This window comes from Filicampus tigris, chromosome 9 (genome assembly GCF_054856515.1).
Source record: "Filicampus tigris isolate MCC_2025a chromosome 9, RoL_Ftig_1.0, whole genome shotgun sequence".
Lineage (NCBI taxonomy): Eukaryota > Metazoa > Chordata > Actinopteri > Syngnathiformes > Syngnathidae > Filicampus > Filicampus tigris.
The window spans coordinates 18,321,681-18,334,610 of NC_141225.1; the positions used below are offsets into that span (position 1 = coordinate 18,321,681).

At 40.6% G+C, this 12,930-nt stretch overlaps 1 protein-coding gene across 1 annotated transcript; it reads right to left on the reverse strand.

The window, feature by feature from the left end:
* Nucleotides 1-502: 502 nt before the first annotated feature.
* Nucleotides 503-11,487, reverse strand: tgm2b (transglutaminase 2b). The gene is made up of 13 exons (XM_086041111.1): nucleotides 11,390-11,487; nucleotides 8,063-8,242; nucleotides 6,897-7,115; nucleotides 5,964-6,082; nucleotides 5,439-5,567; nucleotides 5,189-5,366; nucleotides 4,906-5,038; nucleotides 4,441-4,547; nucleotides 4,106-4,345; nucleotides 3,749-4,024; nucleotides 2,827-2,987; nucleotides 2,605-2,741; nucleotides 503-1,246 (listed from the first exon to the last, which is right to left on the reverse strand). The coding sequence occupies exons 1-13, from the start codon at nucleotides 11,397-11,399 to the stop codon at nucleotides 1,096-1,098; spliced, it is 2,040 nt and encodes a 679-aa protein (XP_085897237.1). The 5' UTR covers nucleotides 11,400-11,487; the 3' UTR covers nucleotides 503-1,095.
* Between the last annotated feature and the right edge of the window lie 1,443 nt (nucleotides 11,488-12,930).

Consider the following 12,930-nt stretch of genomic DNA (forward strand, 5'->3'; position numbering starts at 1 on the left):
GTGATTAATTAAATCTCTTATGTTCAGTTAAACACTACAAAAAGCTTGAATGTAGTCTTTTTTTTAAAACAATTATTAGTCGTGGGCAGTAGAGGGCAGTGCTGGCAAATTATTAATATACGTATATACTGTATGAATAATATATACAGTATAGCATAGATATTATGTGTGTCTTTTTTTATTTATTTATTGCTCATCGTACACATTTGATTTGTATGTTGAAGAATACTGTGTGTTATTAATATTGATGTAATTGAAGCCTACTTTATAGCGCAAGATGTGAGTACAACAAAGTTGCCAATGTCGAAAAGCTATATTCTGGAAAATAAGTTCTAACATCAAACAAAATTTGGACTTAAAACTATCGTCATTTGTGATGTACATAACATTTTGTGCTTTTTTTGTGTGTTTGCATAATGCTCCCACAGATGGGAACGTGATGAAAACCCTAGAACCAGAAATGAGGAATGCAACATGGGAAAGAGTCTGGCCGCACAATTAATTACATACAGTACACAAATTGACTTTATCAATCAAATGCTAATGTACAATCACTTATCCCACGCTACACACCACTCATGAATTCCCAGAGTGCCTTGAAAACACCCGTTTGAGACAAGAACAAATTCATTCATTTAGTTTGTTTTGAAATAGAACAACATGGCAATCAGTTGGAGTCACAGAATGACTTGTGATCTTTGTAAATTGCACTCATAATTCATTCTTGGTCGCTTTGAATATTTGTGCTAAGGAAAAAAAAATACACCCACAACATCTTTGTTGGGAAATATAACCTATATCGCAAGCATACTTATGGACAATGGTAATTGTCACATTATGCCCAATGTCTCTACAGTCTTCAAATCTAGATTTTGAAGAAATGCATGATTAAAAATGCTATGTGCTGTTTTATATAAAAACATATTATCACGAGTTCAACTACTCTTAGGTTGCATTACACTTAGTATATGAATTAAAAAAAAAAAAAAAAATTATCAGGCTATATTTTACATACAGTGCAAAATGAAGCTGTATGGTGAAAGCGTCATAATTCCTTTTGTCTCCTGAACAGTAATTGTGGTCAGTAGGACTTGATTATTTTCCAATGATGACGTTTTTGTAGCCCTTCACGTGACACAACTTGCTGCTGTCAAAATCGACCACCAGCTTTCTCAGTCCACTGTGGGTGGGAGTGAAGTACATTTTGACTTTGGCGTCTTCCCCAGGTCCCACTGTGGAGCTCAGCCTGTGGGTCAAAGTAAATATTAATGCCAAGCAATCTCACTGGCCTCCGGTAAACTAAATATTTACATGACAAATCACCATTCATGCTATAATCATGGCAGTTATAGCTTTTTAAACAGACAAGAGAGCAATAAATGTTTGAACTGCTCAGGCTTTAAGTACTGTACTGATAAGAGAAAACATGGACAATTTTCATCCTCAGCCAGTGAAGAAGCAAATCTGTGTTTACCTCGAATTGATTAAGATCAAAATGAACATCCATCCATCCATTTTCGCAGTGGTAGGAAGCAATGAAGCACAAATAGTTTGTTACTGTTCTGAAAGGGGAAGCTTGCAGTTTAAAAAATGAAAATCAAAACACTTTCCTCAGGTGCAGAGGTTTCTTGTATATCGATTTTTTTTTTAATCATTGTACGGTCAAGACAATGACTGATGTGTCAAAACATATGACAAAATGTGTGGGTTTATTTCAACTGAAAGCTTTCCCTTTCAGTAGATTGTTCAAAATATGTGTATTTTACTTAGTATTAATTTTTCTGATGACTTCTTTCTTTTACTTCCTACACCCGACATCATTCTATCTCTTACTTTTTCAAAATGGGGTCCTAAAGTTTTTAAGAGAAGAAAGATATCCCCCATAAATGGCCTGATAGCTAGGAGAATTGTTTTGTGTTGTCAATATGTCATGTTAGGAATATGTTGTTTTAATAGCATGAAGTCTGTACTTTTTTACTTTTACTTATGAAAATAAGTAGAACCAGTGCTTCTACTTTAACTCAATTTTTAGGATCAATACTTCTGTGTTAGTGCAAATTGTGAGTACTTTTGCACCTGTGCATTCTCTATAACCCCAATAGAGAAGTTGTGTTAAAGATGCCGACATTTTTTTTTTTTTTAAATATATGAACATCATAGCCTGATAGTTTTGTGGAAAACATTTTCCTGGATCCTGTTTGACAACACAATCGAACCACGATCATTCTATACAGTAATTTGTTTAGAATATTAAATAGGCATGTATTAAGAAAGCGTATGACTAAAATAGAATATGCAATTTTTGGTCCATTTTTTTTAAAATGATATACCATACTTAATATAGAAATCAAAATTTGAAAATAATAATAAGTTAAAAAAAATTGCCACTTTCACATAAAATTTGGCCAAAGTGTGGATCATTTTGGTCTTAATTTAGGTTCAGTTTGGCCAACTTGCTGCTTGAACTTTTTCTCAAGATCACAAGAAAATATATTTAAATGAAGATGACTTGTACTGGAGTTGGGTGGAAATGGCATCTATCTGCAGGTAAGATTCCGTTATAAAGCCTGTCAATGACAAATCTGGCAAGATGGCTCATACAACCTCTCAGAGATGACCTTTCCTCCAGTCAGGTTGGCCCCTTCCATGCTGAAGCAGCAATTCTCCAATGGCTCCGGCAGAGGATTTTTTAGTGTGATCTCTGCTGCCAGTTTGCGATCCTCCTTGGGTTCACCCAAGATCTGCAAAAAACACCAGTGAAAGAGAGCTCATTGTGGGTGCAGACAAAACATGTGCTTCCTCGTCACTACAGATTAGAATACTCACTCGGACTTGAATTTCAGGATTGTCCAGCACAATGTTTCTCAATGCCAGCGTTGCTTCCCGGGTGGCATAGTCGAACAGCAGCGCTGCCAGACGGATCATGTTGTCCTCAGTGAGCAGCCGGCCATATTTCGAATAGTTGAGCCTTAGTGGGACCTTCCTGGCTGGAAGAAAATAATACAATATACAGTTAGGGCCTAACTGATATTTTATTTGTTGACTGAATATACATTTTAGCTGGAAATACGCAATTCACTTTCCTGATCTTATTGAACATTTTTGAGAACATTCAAATCTTTTGCACCACTCTAAAGGGGCCATCAGTCTCTTTTTCAAAAGGGTTTTTTCCTCTCACATCTGAGCAGATTAACATGTTCAATATTTACGATCATAAATCCTTGAGTGGGTGATAAAGACCAAGCTCAGCGAAGCAATGCACTCCGTGATCAAAGACTTGAAATTGTAGTTATAGAGGGAGCAGTGCACACATCAACAGTGTGCACGTCACATGAAGACATTCACACACACACACACGTTGTTTTCATATTTAAAGTGTGCTATAATTTATTTATTATATATATTTTCTATCATGTAAATTTTACATTATAGCCAATATTTTTTTGATAATTTATATATATAATAAATAAATAAATGTTATTATAAATTCAATAAATTTGAAAGAAAAAAAATGTAGGTTGCAATTTATCGACAATGAGAAAAGTGTATCCTAGTGTGAGATCAATTGAGTATAGGGGTGCTGCTCAGGACTTGGGACCTCATTAAAAATAGCCCTTCTACTTGAATGCTGCAAATTGAAAATCCTCATCACTTTTCTCCCCCTGGTTGAGAGCCCCTGCTTTAGATCCTCGCAGGCGTATAAAATTCAAAATTCATGTATACAATGAGAACTGTAAGGCCTGCTCACCCCCTCCAGGTGACAGCTCAACATTGAGCAAATCTTTGAATCCACAGTTCCCTCCCTGAATGCCATTATAGGAGACGGCACAGGATCCAAAGAGCAGCCGACACTTCTTTTCACTCTGTGTGTTGTTGGTAACCACGGCAAACACGTCAAAGTCGCAACCCTTTTTCATCTCGGTGGACACTTTGACGGTCACGTTCAGGCCTTCGTTCTCCTTCAGCTGCAGAAGCTTGTTTTGGTGGTTGGCCTTCTTGAAGGCCTCCCGCTCCTCATCAGAGCCTGAGCATGCAGAGAAATGGAATGACTTCACAATGAATGAACTTAAGTGCTTATGCGGCGGCTCGATGCATTGACGTTTACCTTCAGGATGCTTGTAGAGGTGAGTGATGTCTTCTCTGTAGTCGCTGCCAACGCTCTTGGTGCTGATCTTCTTTCCCACCAGTTGGGTAGAGGTGACTTTGGATGTGCTGCCATCTTTTTTCTTCATGGTAGTGATGACGTCAGCGTTGACCTCAGCAAAGACAAAGGGGGCGTCATACTTGTACATGAGCTCACCCTCCTTGATGGCCCGGACAGGGATGGGCCCACAGCAGAACACGTCTGGAAAAGACAAATGTGCGTGTTGTGACTTGTTCCACATTCCTATACGCAGATACAAACGTTTGATGGATAAAGCTATCAAAAGGGTTGGTTACCGTCACTTTTTTCTTGAGGAGTGGGGTCACTGGCTTGCCAGCCGTTATAAGCAGAACCAGTTAGGTCTGGCCGGGTCATCCAGCTCTCCACCCAGCAGTGATAGTTCCTGCAGATACCACCGCGATATGCACGACTCAATATGCGATACATTACATTTGAGTTACGTTGTGTAAACAGAAAATAACAAATTAAAATGAAAAATATCCTTTTAAACTACGATTGGCTGGTAACTAGCCCAAGAGGCACCCCGCTAGTTAGCTGGGCTCCAGGTCATCAACAACCATAGCAAGGAGTGAGGACAAGCACCATATATAGAACATTTATGGATGGCTTATTATCAAATAAAAACTGCCCCCCCCCCCCCCCCCCAAAAAAAACACCCATTGAATGAGTGAAGGCATCATAATACAAAAACATAATATTTCAAATTATTGTATAAACTTTACAATTTGATAAACAGATACCAGATCATTTCTTTGGAACGAAGGAGTTCCCCATTTTCGTTGATGTAGCGTTCAATCACCAGGTTTTGATTAACGTCATGGGCTGAGTAGTAGTTGGTGACAACTCTGCAGGGGATGCCAAGCGCTCTGGAAACTATACATATACAGTATACTTATATACTGTGATACAATACAACACTGTACTCACATCTCACATATACAGTACACTTCTGCGTTGTGCCGGCGTAAGGCAAAATGTGTTTCCTTGCGATAGGTTGGTACGCTCTACATTGTCCTATCTTACTTGAGCAGGCGACAGCAGCGAACACCCAGCACTGTCCGAAACGAACAGGCTGACAGGCTTGTGTGTCCCAATTCCGCAGAATCTCCACACTGCCCTTCCAGAACATGGGACTCACCCCACCATCAAAGACATTGGTCCAGTTTCCCAGCAAAACACCTTTGTCATCATTACAATTCACCTGGAAGGCAAAAGGAGTGACAACCTACACAGTATTTTTTGTTTAATGTACACACATAAGAACAGTACTCACCATGGCACTGAGAACTCTGGACACATAGATGGGATTTCTCCTGCCTGAGCAGTCTTTGCCTGGATTACGCAGACATTTGGGATTCATATCCAAAATCCTCAAACACACATCCAGGATTCCACTTTCAAACTGTGCATTTAAAAAAAAACAAAAGTTATTGCCGCCCTTCATCTGAAGAACAACATATGTGAGAAACATGTTTTGGAAAGCACTGAACAGGTGCTGTTAAAGCACATAAACGCTTCAGTAATCACATGAGTCATATACTGGTGATGCCAAGAGTAGAATTACACTGGAAACAATAACAATCCTCTTCTGCCTGCTGTCAGATTCATTAGCATTGATTAAATATTTCGGTATGGTCAGCTCTGTGGTTATGTAACACAGCATATTACTCTTGATATTGCAGGAATTATTCTGAAGTTTTACAAATGTGCGTGATCCTGCAAAGCTTTGGCTCTGAAGAACAAACAAGAGTATGCACGTGTGAGGTAAGTCTGGCGACTTCAGTGTTGGTGTTGGTACCTGGCCAAAATTCCACGGAGTCGCTATTGGATGTTTGGCATCGCCTCGAAAGATGATCCCATCCTGGGACAAGACGTATTCTTCCAAACTCTCCTTATCGTCCAGATATACGGCATCTCCTGTTGCCAAGAGACGCCATCAAACAAACAGTGGATGTGCATGGGCGTGTTGACCCTTGTGCACTCCATAAAATTTAAGTAACAGATTATATGAAGTAACTTTTATTTGGGGTTATGCTGTTCACTCATTTATCTTATTTTGTCATTATCAATCAATCGATCAATCAATCAATCAATCATTACATAACTAATATATCTATAGCTCTATGAATCTCTCATCTCACTACTGTATCTGTATCTTTGTCTGCCCATCCATCATCCATCCATCCATCCATCCATCCATCAATTGTCCATCCATCCATCCATCATCCATCCTTCCATCCATCCAACCACAAGCCCACCCACCCATCCATCCATCCATCAATTGTCCATCCATCCATCATCTATCCATCCATCCAACCACAAACCCACCCACCCATCCATCCATCCATCCATCAATTGTCCATCCATTCATCATCCATCCATTCATCCAACCACAAACCCGCCCACCCATCCATCCATCAATTGTCCATCCATCCATCATCCATCCATTCATCCAACCACAAACCCGCCCACCCACCCATCCATCCAACAATTGTCCATCCTTCCATCATCCGTCCATCCATCCATCCATCAATTGTCCATCTATCCATCCATCCATCAACTATCCACCCAACCACAATGACACCCACCCACCCATCCATCCATCCATCCATCCATCCATCCATCCATCCATCCATCCATCCATCCATCAGTTGACCAGACATAAACATGAAATACATTTTTGCCTAAATGGCAGTATATGAAAAACCAACACAAGGTTCCGTTTCCTCACCAGAGCACCAGGGGTTAAAGAGCAGGATGAAGTCAATCCGTGCAGTGTGTCCCATGGTCAGGGTGTAACGTCCTATGGGTGCATCGGGGGCAGCGCAGATCGACAGCGCCGCGGTGTCCCCAGGGGGGCTGATGACCGCCGCACTCCAACGCGAAGTGTCAACGTTGGCAGACAGGCCGAAGGAGGCCCGGGTTCCATACTGTTCAGAAGGTTGAGGACCTGGAGTCGTAATTATGGTTAAAGAAAGGAAACAGAAGTGAAACATTTCAGTCTGGCCAACAAACCTCAAGGGAGCACTTTCAAACTGCCCAAACTCTTAATGTGAACGGACAGCGAAATAGAATATAATTATGACCCCAATGATTTGGAACTTATGTGGCCTTAAATGGCCACATGCTCAGATTGCTGTTCTGGTAAGTTACATAAGCCTCACTCTGCTCATGCATGCTTCCAATTCCTTCACATCTTTCAGTGCCCACTAAACCAAATGGATCATTGGATCAAGGATCCTCTTTGAACCCATGAAAATATGCTTAAGTTGGAACGGTAGACGCTGTTATCAGCAAATACACACATCTCCTGTTGGCAAGCGGCACTTCCTGACGATTTGTTGGCAAGAAGTCTTATCATTGTAGGTGTGAGACATCGACTAAATGTTAGATGACAAGCAGAAGTTGATGAATGAAATATATTGTAGGAGAAAAGAGTGTACGATGCAATAAATAACAGCAACTGACAGCTTCACTAAATGACGCTACAGCCAACAACAAAATACAAGTCTGAGTGTTTCCTTTTCCTATCCGTCAAGATCACATCTCATTTCCTCTTTTCCATGTCTGAAGTGACAATAGGGCTGTGTCAGCATGAAACGGGTAGGTAATGCAGTGGGCGTGTCCTGAATTCCATTAACATCCTCGCAGGATGTAAATGGAACTCTGGACACAATAGGTCACCTTGCACCTTTGAAATTCCAGTAAGAGTTTTTTTTCTTCTTTCTTTTTTTCCTATTTTTTTTTTTTTTTTTACATTTTTATGTTGGGGGGTGTCAAATGTTTAGCATGGACTGTAGGAGGAAAACCCACTCAATCACGGGGAGAGCAGAAAACTCCACAGAGCGGTTTTAATCCACTGATCCCAATTAAGAAAAGTGTCGAGCAAAGTGTCACCTGTCTCGGCAATGCACTCCAGAGAGCTGAGTCCTGGCTGGTAACTTCCTGAGCGGAGGTACAAGCTGATGGTGAACGGTTGACCCCTTCTCACAATCAGACGGTCCACACCGTTGAGGTCAGTGTAATGGTCTGTGTTGTTGATGTCAAACTCCAAGTCCCAGCTATCAATGTCCAGAGCTTAAAAAGACAGAGAACATTTCCAAACAAATTCATTGCATTGTATTGTATTCCAATAAATTAAAGACAGCGTTTTTTGTTTTTTTTCACTTGTTAGCCTTTGTTTTAATTTGAAATGTTGTGTGATTTGGACCCAAAAGTCAAATGTGTTTCTCGTAATATTATTTTTAATACTTTTTTTTTAAACTTCACCCCAAAAAAGACTCTTCATGTGATATGCAGACTTCTCATTTTGTAGTACCCCCTCCCCCACATATTAAGTATTGTGGAGTTTCAATAAGCGCAGCTCAGGCTTTCGTTTACTTTATAAGGCAAAAAAAACAAAAAAACAAGCATGTGTCTGTAGCTTTGCAGTCAAAACGCTACTTCAACCTTTGGAAATATATACAAAAGTACATTTAAAAAAGTCTTTCCTCTCTTGTGTAGTAACACCCATGAAATGAGACATTTCAATTGAATGCTTTATGCAGCAGCCCACAGCTGGAAAGCAGGTGAGACTATCGCCAAAACAGAGCTCGTGTCGAGTGAGTTCGTAACAGTTAACACATTTCATTGAAAAAAGGTCACAAAATATTTTGCAAAATGAAGGAGTTTAACACTAACAAAAGTCTTGGCTGCGTCACCATGATGACCTGCCTGCCCTGAGCATCCGGCAGTTCCTGGCTACTCCTCCCTTCTCAACCGACCTGGCTCTCTATTTTTTGTTTTTCCTCTTTCTCAGACTCAAAGTAAACAAGGCGACCTGTTAAGAGGGCGTTGAACGACTCGAAGATGGCGGTGACAACGAAGCTATGGAAGAATCTGGAAGAATCATTTCTCGAGTGATGTCAGAGAAGGCTGGGAAAGTGTGTTAGACTCCAATCAGATTACTTCAAAGGGCAAAACTTGTACTTTGGATTTGAGCTACTGTATATGTTTTTTGACACCAATCCTACCACCTCCAGTTGTGTGCCAAAGCTTGACAGCATTGTGCTGCACAAAAGCTTGCTACAGATTCACAGTCCAAAAAGTGAATAATATTTTAGCAGAATGCTGGTGAGCTGTTGTTCTGATTATGACGCTAAAGTGCATCCAGGTAGAGGAGAGAGGTTGAGTCTGGGTTAATATCCACTCTGTGACTGACGTGTGGTCACGGCGCCCACAAACAGGTGCACAGACAGCAAACTCTCTTGGTACTTGTTCTTGTGAGGTTTTGTCTTTTTACTATGACCTTTCCCCTTACTAATACGTCGTAAAAAATCAGATAAAAGGTGTGTGTTACGTTTAGTTCGGGAGTTTCCAATGCTCCTCATGCTCGCATTTGTTTTATGATGACAACGGTGCACTGCGGGACTCTTTCACAAATGAAGGTGGAGAACATTCGCTTCCATTACACACGCACACTGCCGAGCCGCTCCTTCTCCCCAGGGTGAGCCGCGACTAAAACAATCCCACCCTCAGATTTCCTGTGAAAGTAATTTGTATTATTGCTTGGCTTTTTGATCCGCTGCCAAAACAAGCCACTTCATGACGGTTAACAACCCCTACGTCTGTTTTGTCTTAGTGGCTGCACACATACACGAGGTTGCGATGTCATGGTCCGGCGCGACCGACGTAAACACAGACTGAGCCTCGAAGACTTCCTGCTAGTTTATATGAAGCCAATGGGGAGGCAGTCTGAGCATTTCCCTACACGCTGCGGTTTTACCGGCTTTGGTTTGTGCCTTAATTGGACAGATGTCAGTGCAACAACTGGAGCAAATTCCTTAAAGATGCCAACATGACTTAGTTCAGGAGAATTGAGGATTGGCTTTGCTGTTTGGCCTTAGCACAGCTTTTGCTCATTTCATTTCATTTGATCTGTGCAAATATCGTCATAAAGGAAAAAACACTTTTTTGTTGCACAGGTGTTGGTAAAGTGAGAATCCATCTGCAAATGAAAAGCATTTCATCCATCAAATCCATTTGAACATATTCTTTTGATGAGAGCTGATTTAAAACACACTCACACATTGAGGCTACATTGAGACCAAAAAAGCGAATTCTAAACCGATAGAATGTGGAAACAATTACTAAGACGAATATCACATGCAACACGTCTGACCTGGATCCATCAGATGCGGCATGCTTGTGCTTAAACGGTTGTCATTCCCTTAGTGGGTTCCACATTAAACTAAAGATAGTATAAATACATTTAATCTGCTTGCACATATCCAGCATACAATAGCACAGAGGCACAATCTTGCCTTTAAGGAGCACTCCCACTCACTGGCTATCATCTAGCTGCTACACACCGAGTGGAGCTTCAATAGGAGTAGCCGAGGCCTGAGTGTACCTTATAAGGAAAAAAAGCTTTTCCGTAAAAACACAACTTTAACTTTGGGAAATGTTGTACGTATAAAAATGTGTGTAAGACATTGCATTTGGATGCTTTTGCAGCCGGAAAGCAGGTGACGTTGTACTAAAACCTCATTTGAGCTCAATCTCCACTTTTTAAATATTCTGACTCTATTCTTTTATACCATTATGACATTTTCATTGAAGTATTACAAATCTCATGACTTCAAAATGTTTTTTTCATGATAAAATTTATTTCATACTGTAATTTTATTCATGATTTTTTTTTTTTCACAACATTATGACTACACTGGGCAGTGTTGCTGGCGTCCTGTTGAAAGTTTGCATCCATTTTAAACACAATAAGCTAAAGATAGATTGTGGCATGCTACTAATTGTCCACACTGACAATAAAGGTCATCGTCCCATGTTACTGATTTCTCTTGGGAAGTGTTGGAATTCCTCCCACGGGCAAATGCTTTGCTGGCTAGGGGATGGGGGCGATATCCCAGCTGCTCTGCTGCTATTCTAAGTGGTCAAGTTTCAAAAGGATCAAATATCAGCGTGATTTATTGTTATTATTTTTAACATGCATACAGCACATGCTTAGAGGTATGATGGATGTATAGTGGACATGCAGACCAAGTTGCAGTATCCCCAAAGTCTAGTCAGATAAAAAAAAATTAAAAGTGCCTCAAAAATAGATTGAGATTAATATTCATTAGACATAAATAACTTACATAGAAAGAAGAGACATTAATAAATTACTTTTCGTGCTGAATAAATGAAGACCCAAGTGCTAATCAACAAATTGGTGTGAGTATGCCTTACCTTGAGCCATGACTGTGTTTTGGAGTGGGAATGTCACACGTGGACCGCCTTAATGGAAATAAAGTGTGTATTTGCTGTTATCTGCATGTTATTTGTACTCTTCCTCCTCCCCATGCCAGTGTGCTGTGTAGGCGTGACACGACCCTCCCCTCAAAAAGACATGAGGGGGTTGGGAAAGCCAGTCCCACTGAGTCAATTCACATTTGGGTTAGAGTGGAACTTCCCTGCACTGAAGTGTGCTTCTATTGCATTTTGTCAGGCACTGCACAGTGGCCACACAAGGCAGACTTGTTTGGATGATTCAACAATGACGTCACGATGGCTTTTTAAGAAGCACTAACAGGATGGCAAATTAAAGGCGCTCATATACGACACAGTGATTTACTTAATGCTCAAGTGAATGACGGCCTTCTTTGCGACTTTTAACGTGAGCATTACTCAGCTATTTGCACAGCACTGCTCAAACGGACACCATTGAACATGATCCGGGGCAAGGGGGGTAGGGGGTGAAGGGCGGGGGGGGGGTCTATAGAACCATCAGAAATCTGTGTAGCCCCAGGTAAGCCCCTTCAACAATTTATTTGATATTCTAAAATATATTTATAAATTATTTTCTTAGCTCCCAACGTATCAGTCAAGCCGCTCTTTAGTGATGGTAGAAAAAAGATCCCGGAGGCGGCCTTGCCATTGAAGTGAGTACATATTGTATTGGATCATGTGATTACTGCACCTACAGGGAGAGAAAACGGAAGAAAATGTAGTTGAAGCTATAACAGCTTCCGGTCTTCTAAGAAGACTTTCAACAAAGACAATGTACTCTCTCTTCACGCAGCATTTCCTCATTTGGTGTACAGCGGCGTGCTAACTTCCAGTCACTAGTCTGACGCATAGCGATAGCATCAAACTCTTTAGAATACACTCGCAATCTGCTAAAATGACATTAAGTTACCATAAATGGGGTATTACTTAATTATTTGCTCCGGTTATCCAAATGTCGGCGAAGCAATCAAAGCAGCTTATCTCATTCAATGACCAATTTGCTGTATCACAGTCATGCAGGTCCGTGTGAACATAGACTTGCATGTCTTATTTTGACACACACACTTAACTCAACTTTGTTTATAGCGCACACAAACAACCACAAAATAGAAAAGAAAGCTTTTATTTTCACGTTCTGCGGTCCAAATGCAACAAATATTAGCTTATGAAAACATGGAATGAAAGACAATCAATAATATAATAAGAACAATGGCAAGCATATATTATTGACTGCAGGATGAGTGTAGCGTGTAGCGTGTAGCTAGCCTGTGATTGACTGTCATCAGAGGTGTCAAAATCCAGGCCCAGAAAGTAAAAACGCTGCCATAGTTAGGCTTTAACTGCAGGTGCTTCAACTCAACCAGAAAGTAAACGAGCTGCCGGGAGCTAGCTCATTTACCCGCCGGCTCCTTTAGCTGATTGTAGAGTAGAAGCACCTGTGGCTAAAGCCAAACTGTGGAATTTTTTTTTTTTTTTTTTTTACTTTCTGGACCTGGATTTGA

Bases quoted from the DNA above. Each gene is read 5' to 3' on its own strand.
- tgm2b (XM_086041111.1), bottom strand. The intron at 7,116-8,062 runs GTGACACTTTGC...TTACGACTCCAG, and splicing joins GGAGTGCATTGCCGAGACAG to GTCCTCAACCTTCTGAACAG. The intron at 4,548-4,905 runs GTATCTGTTTAT...TGGTATCTGCAG, and splicing joins CGTTCCAAAGAAATGATCTG to GAACTATCACTGCTGGGTGG.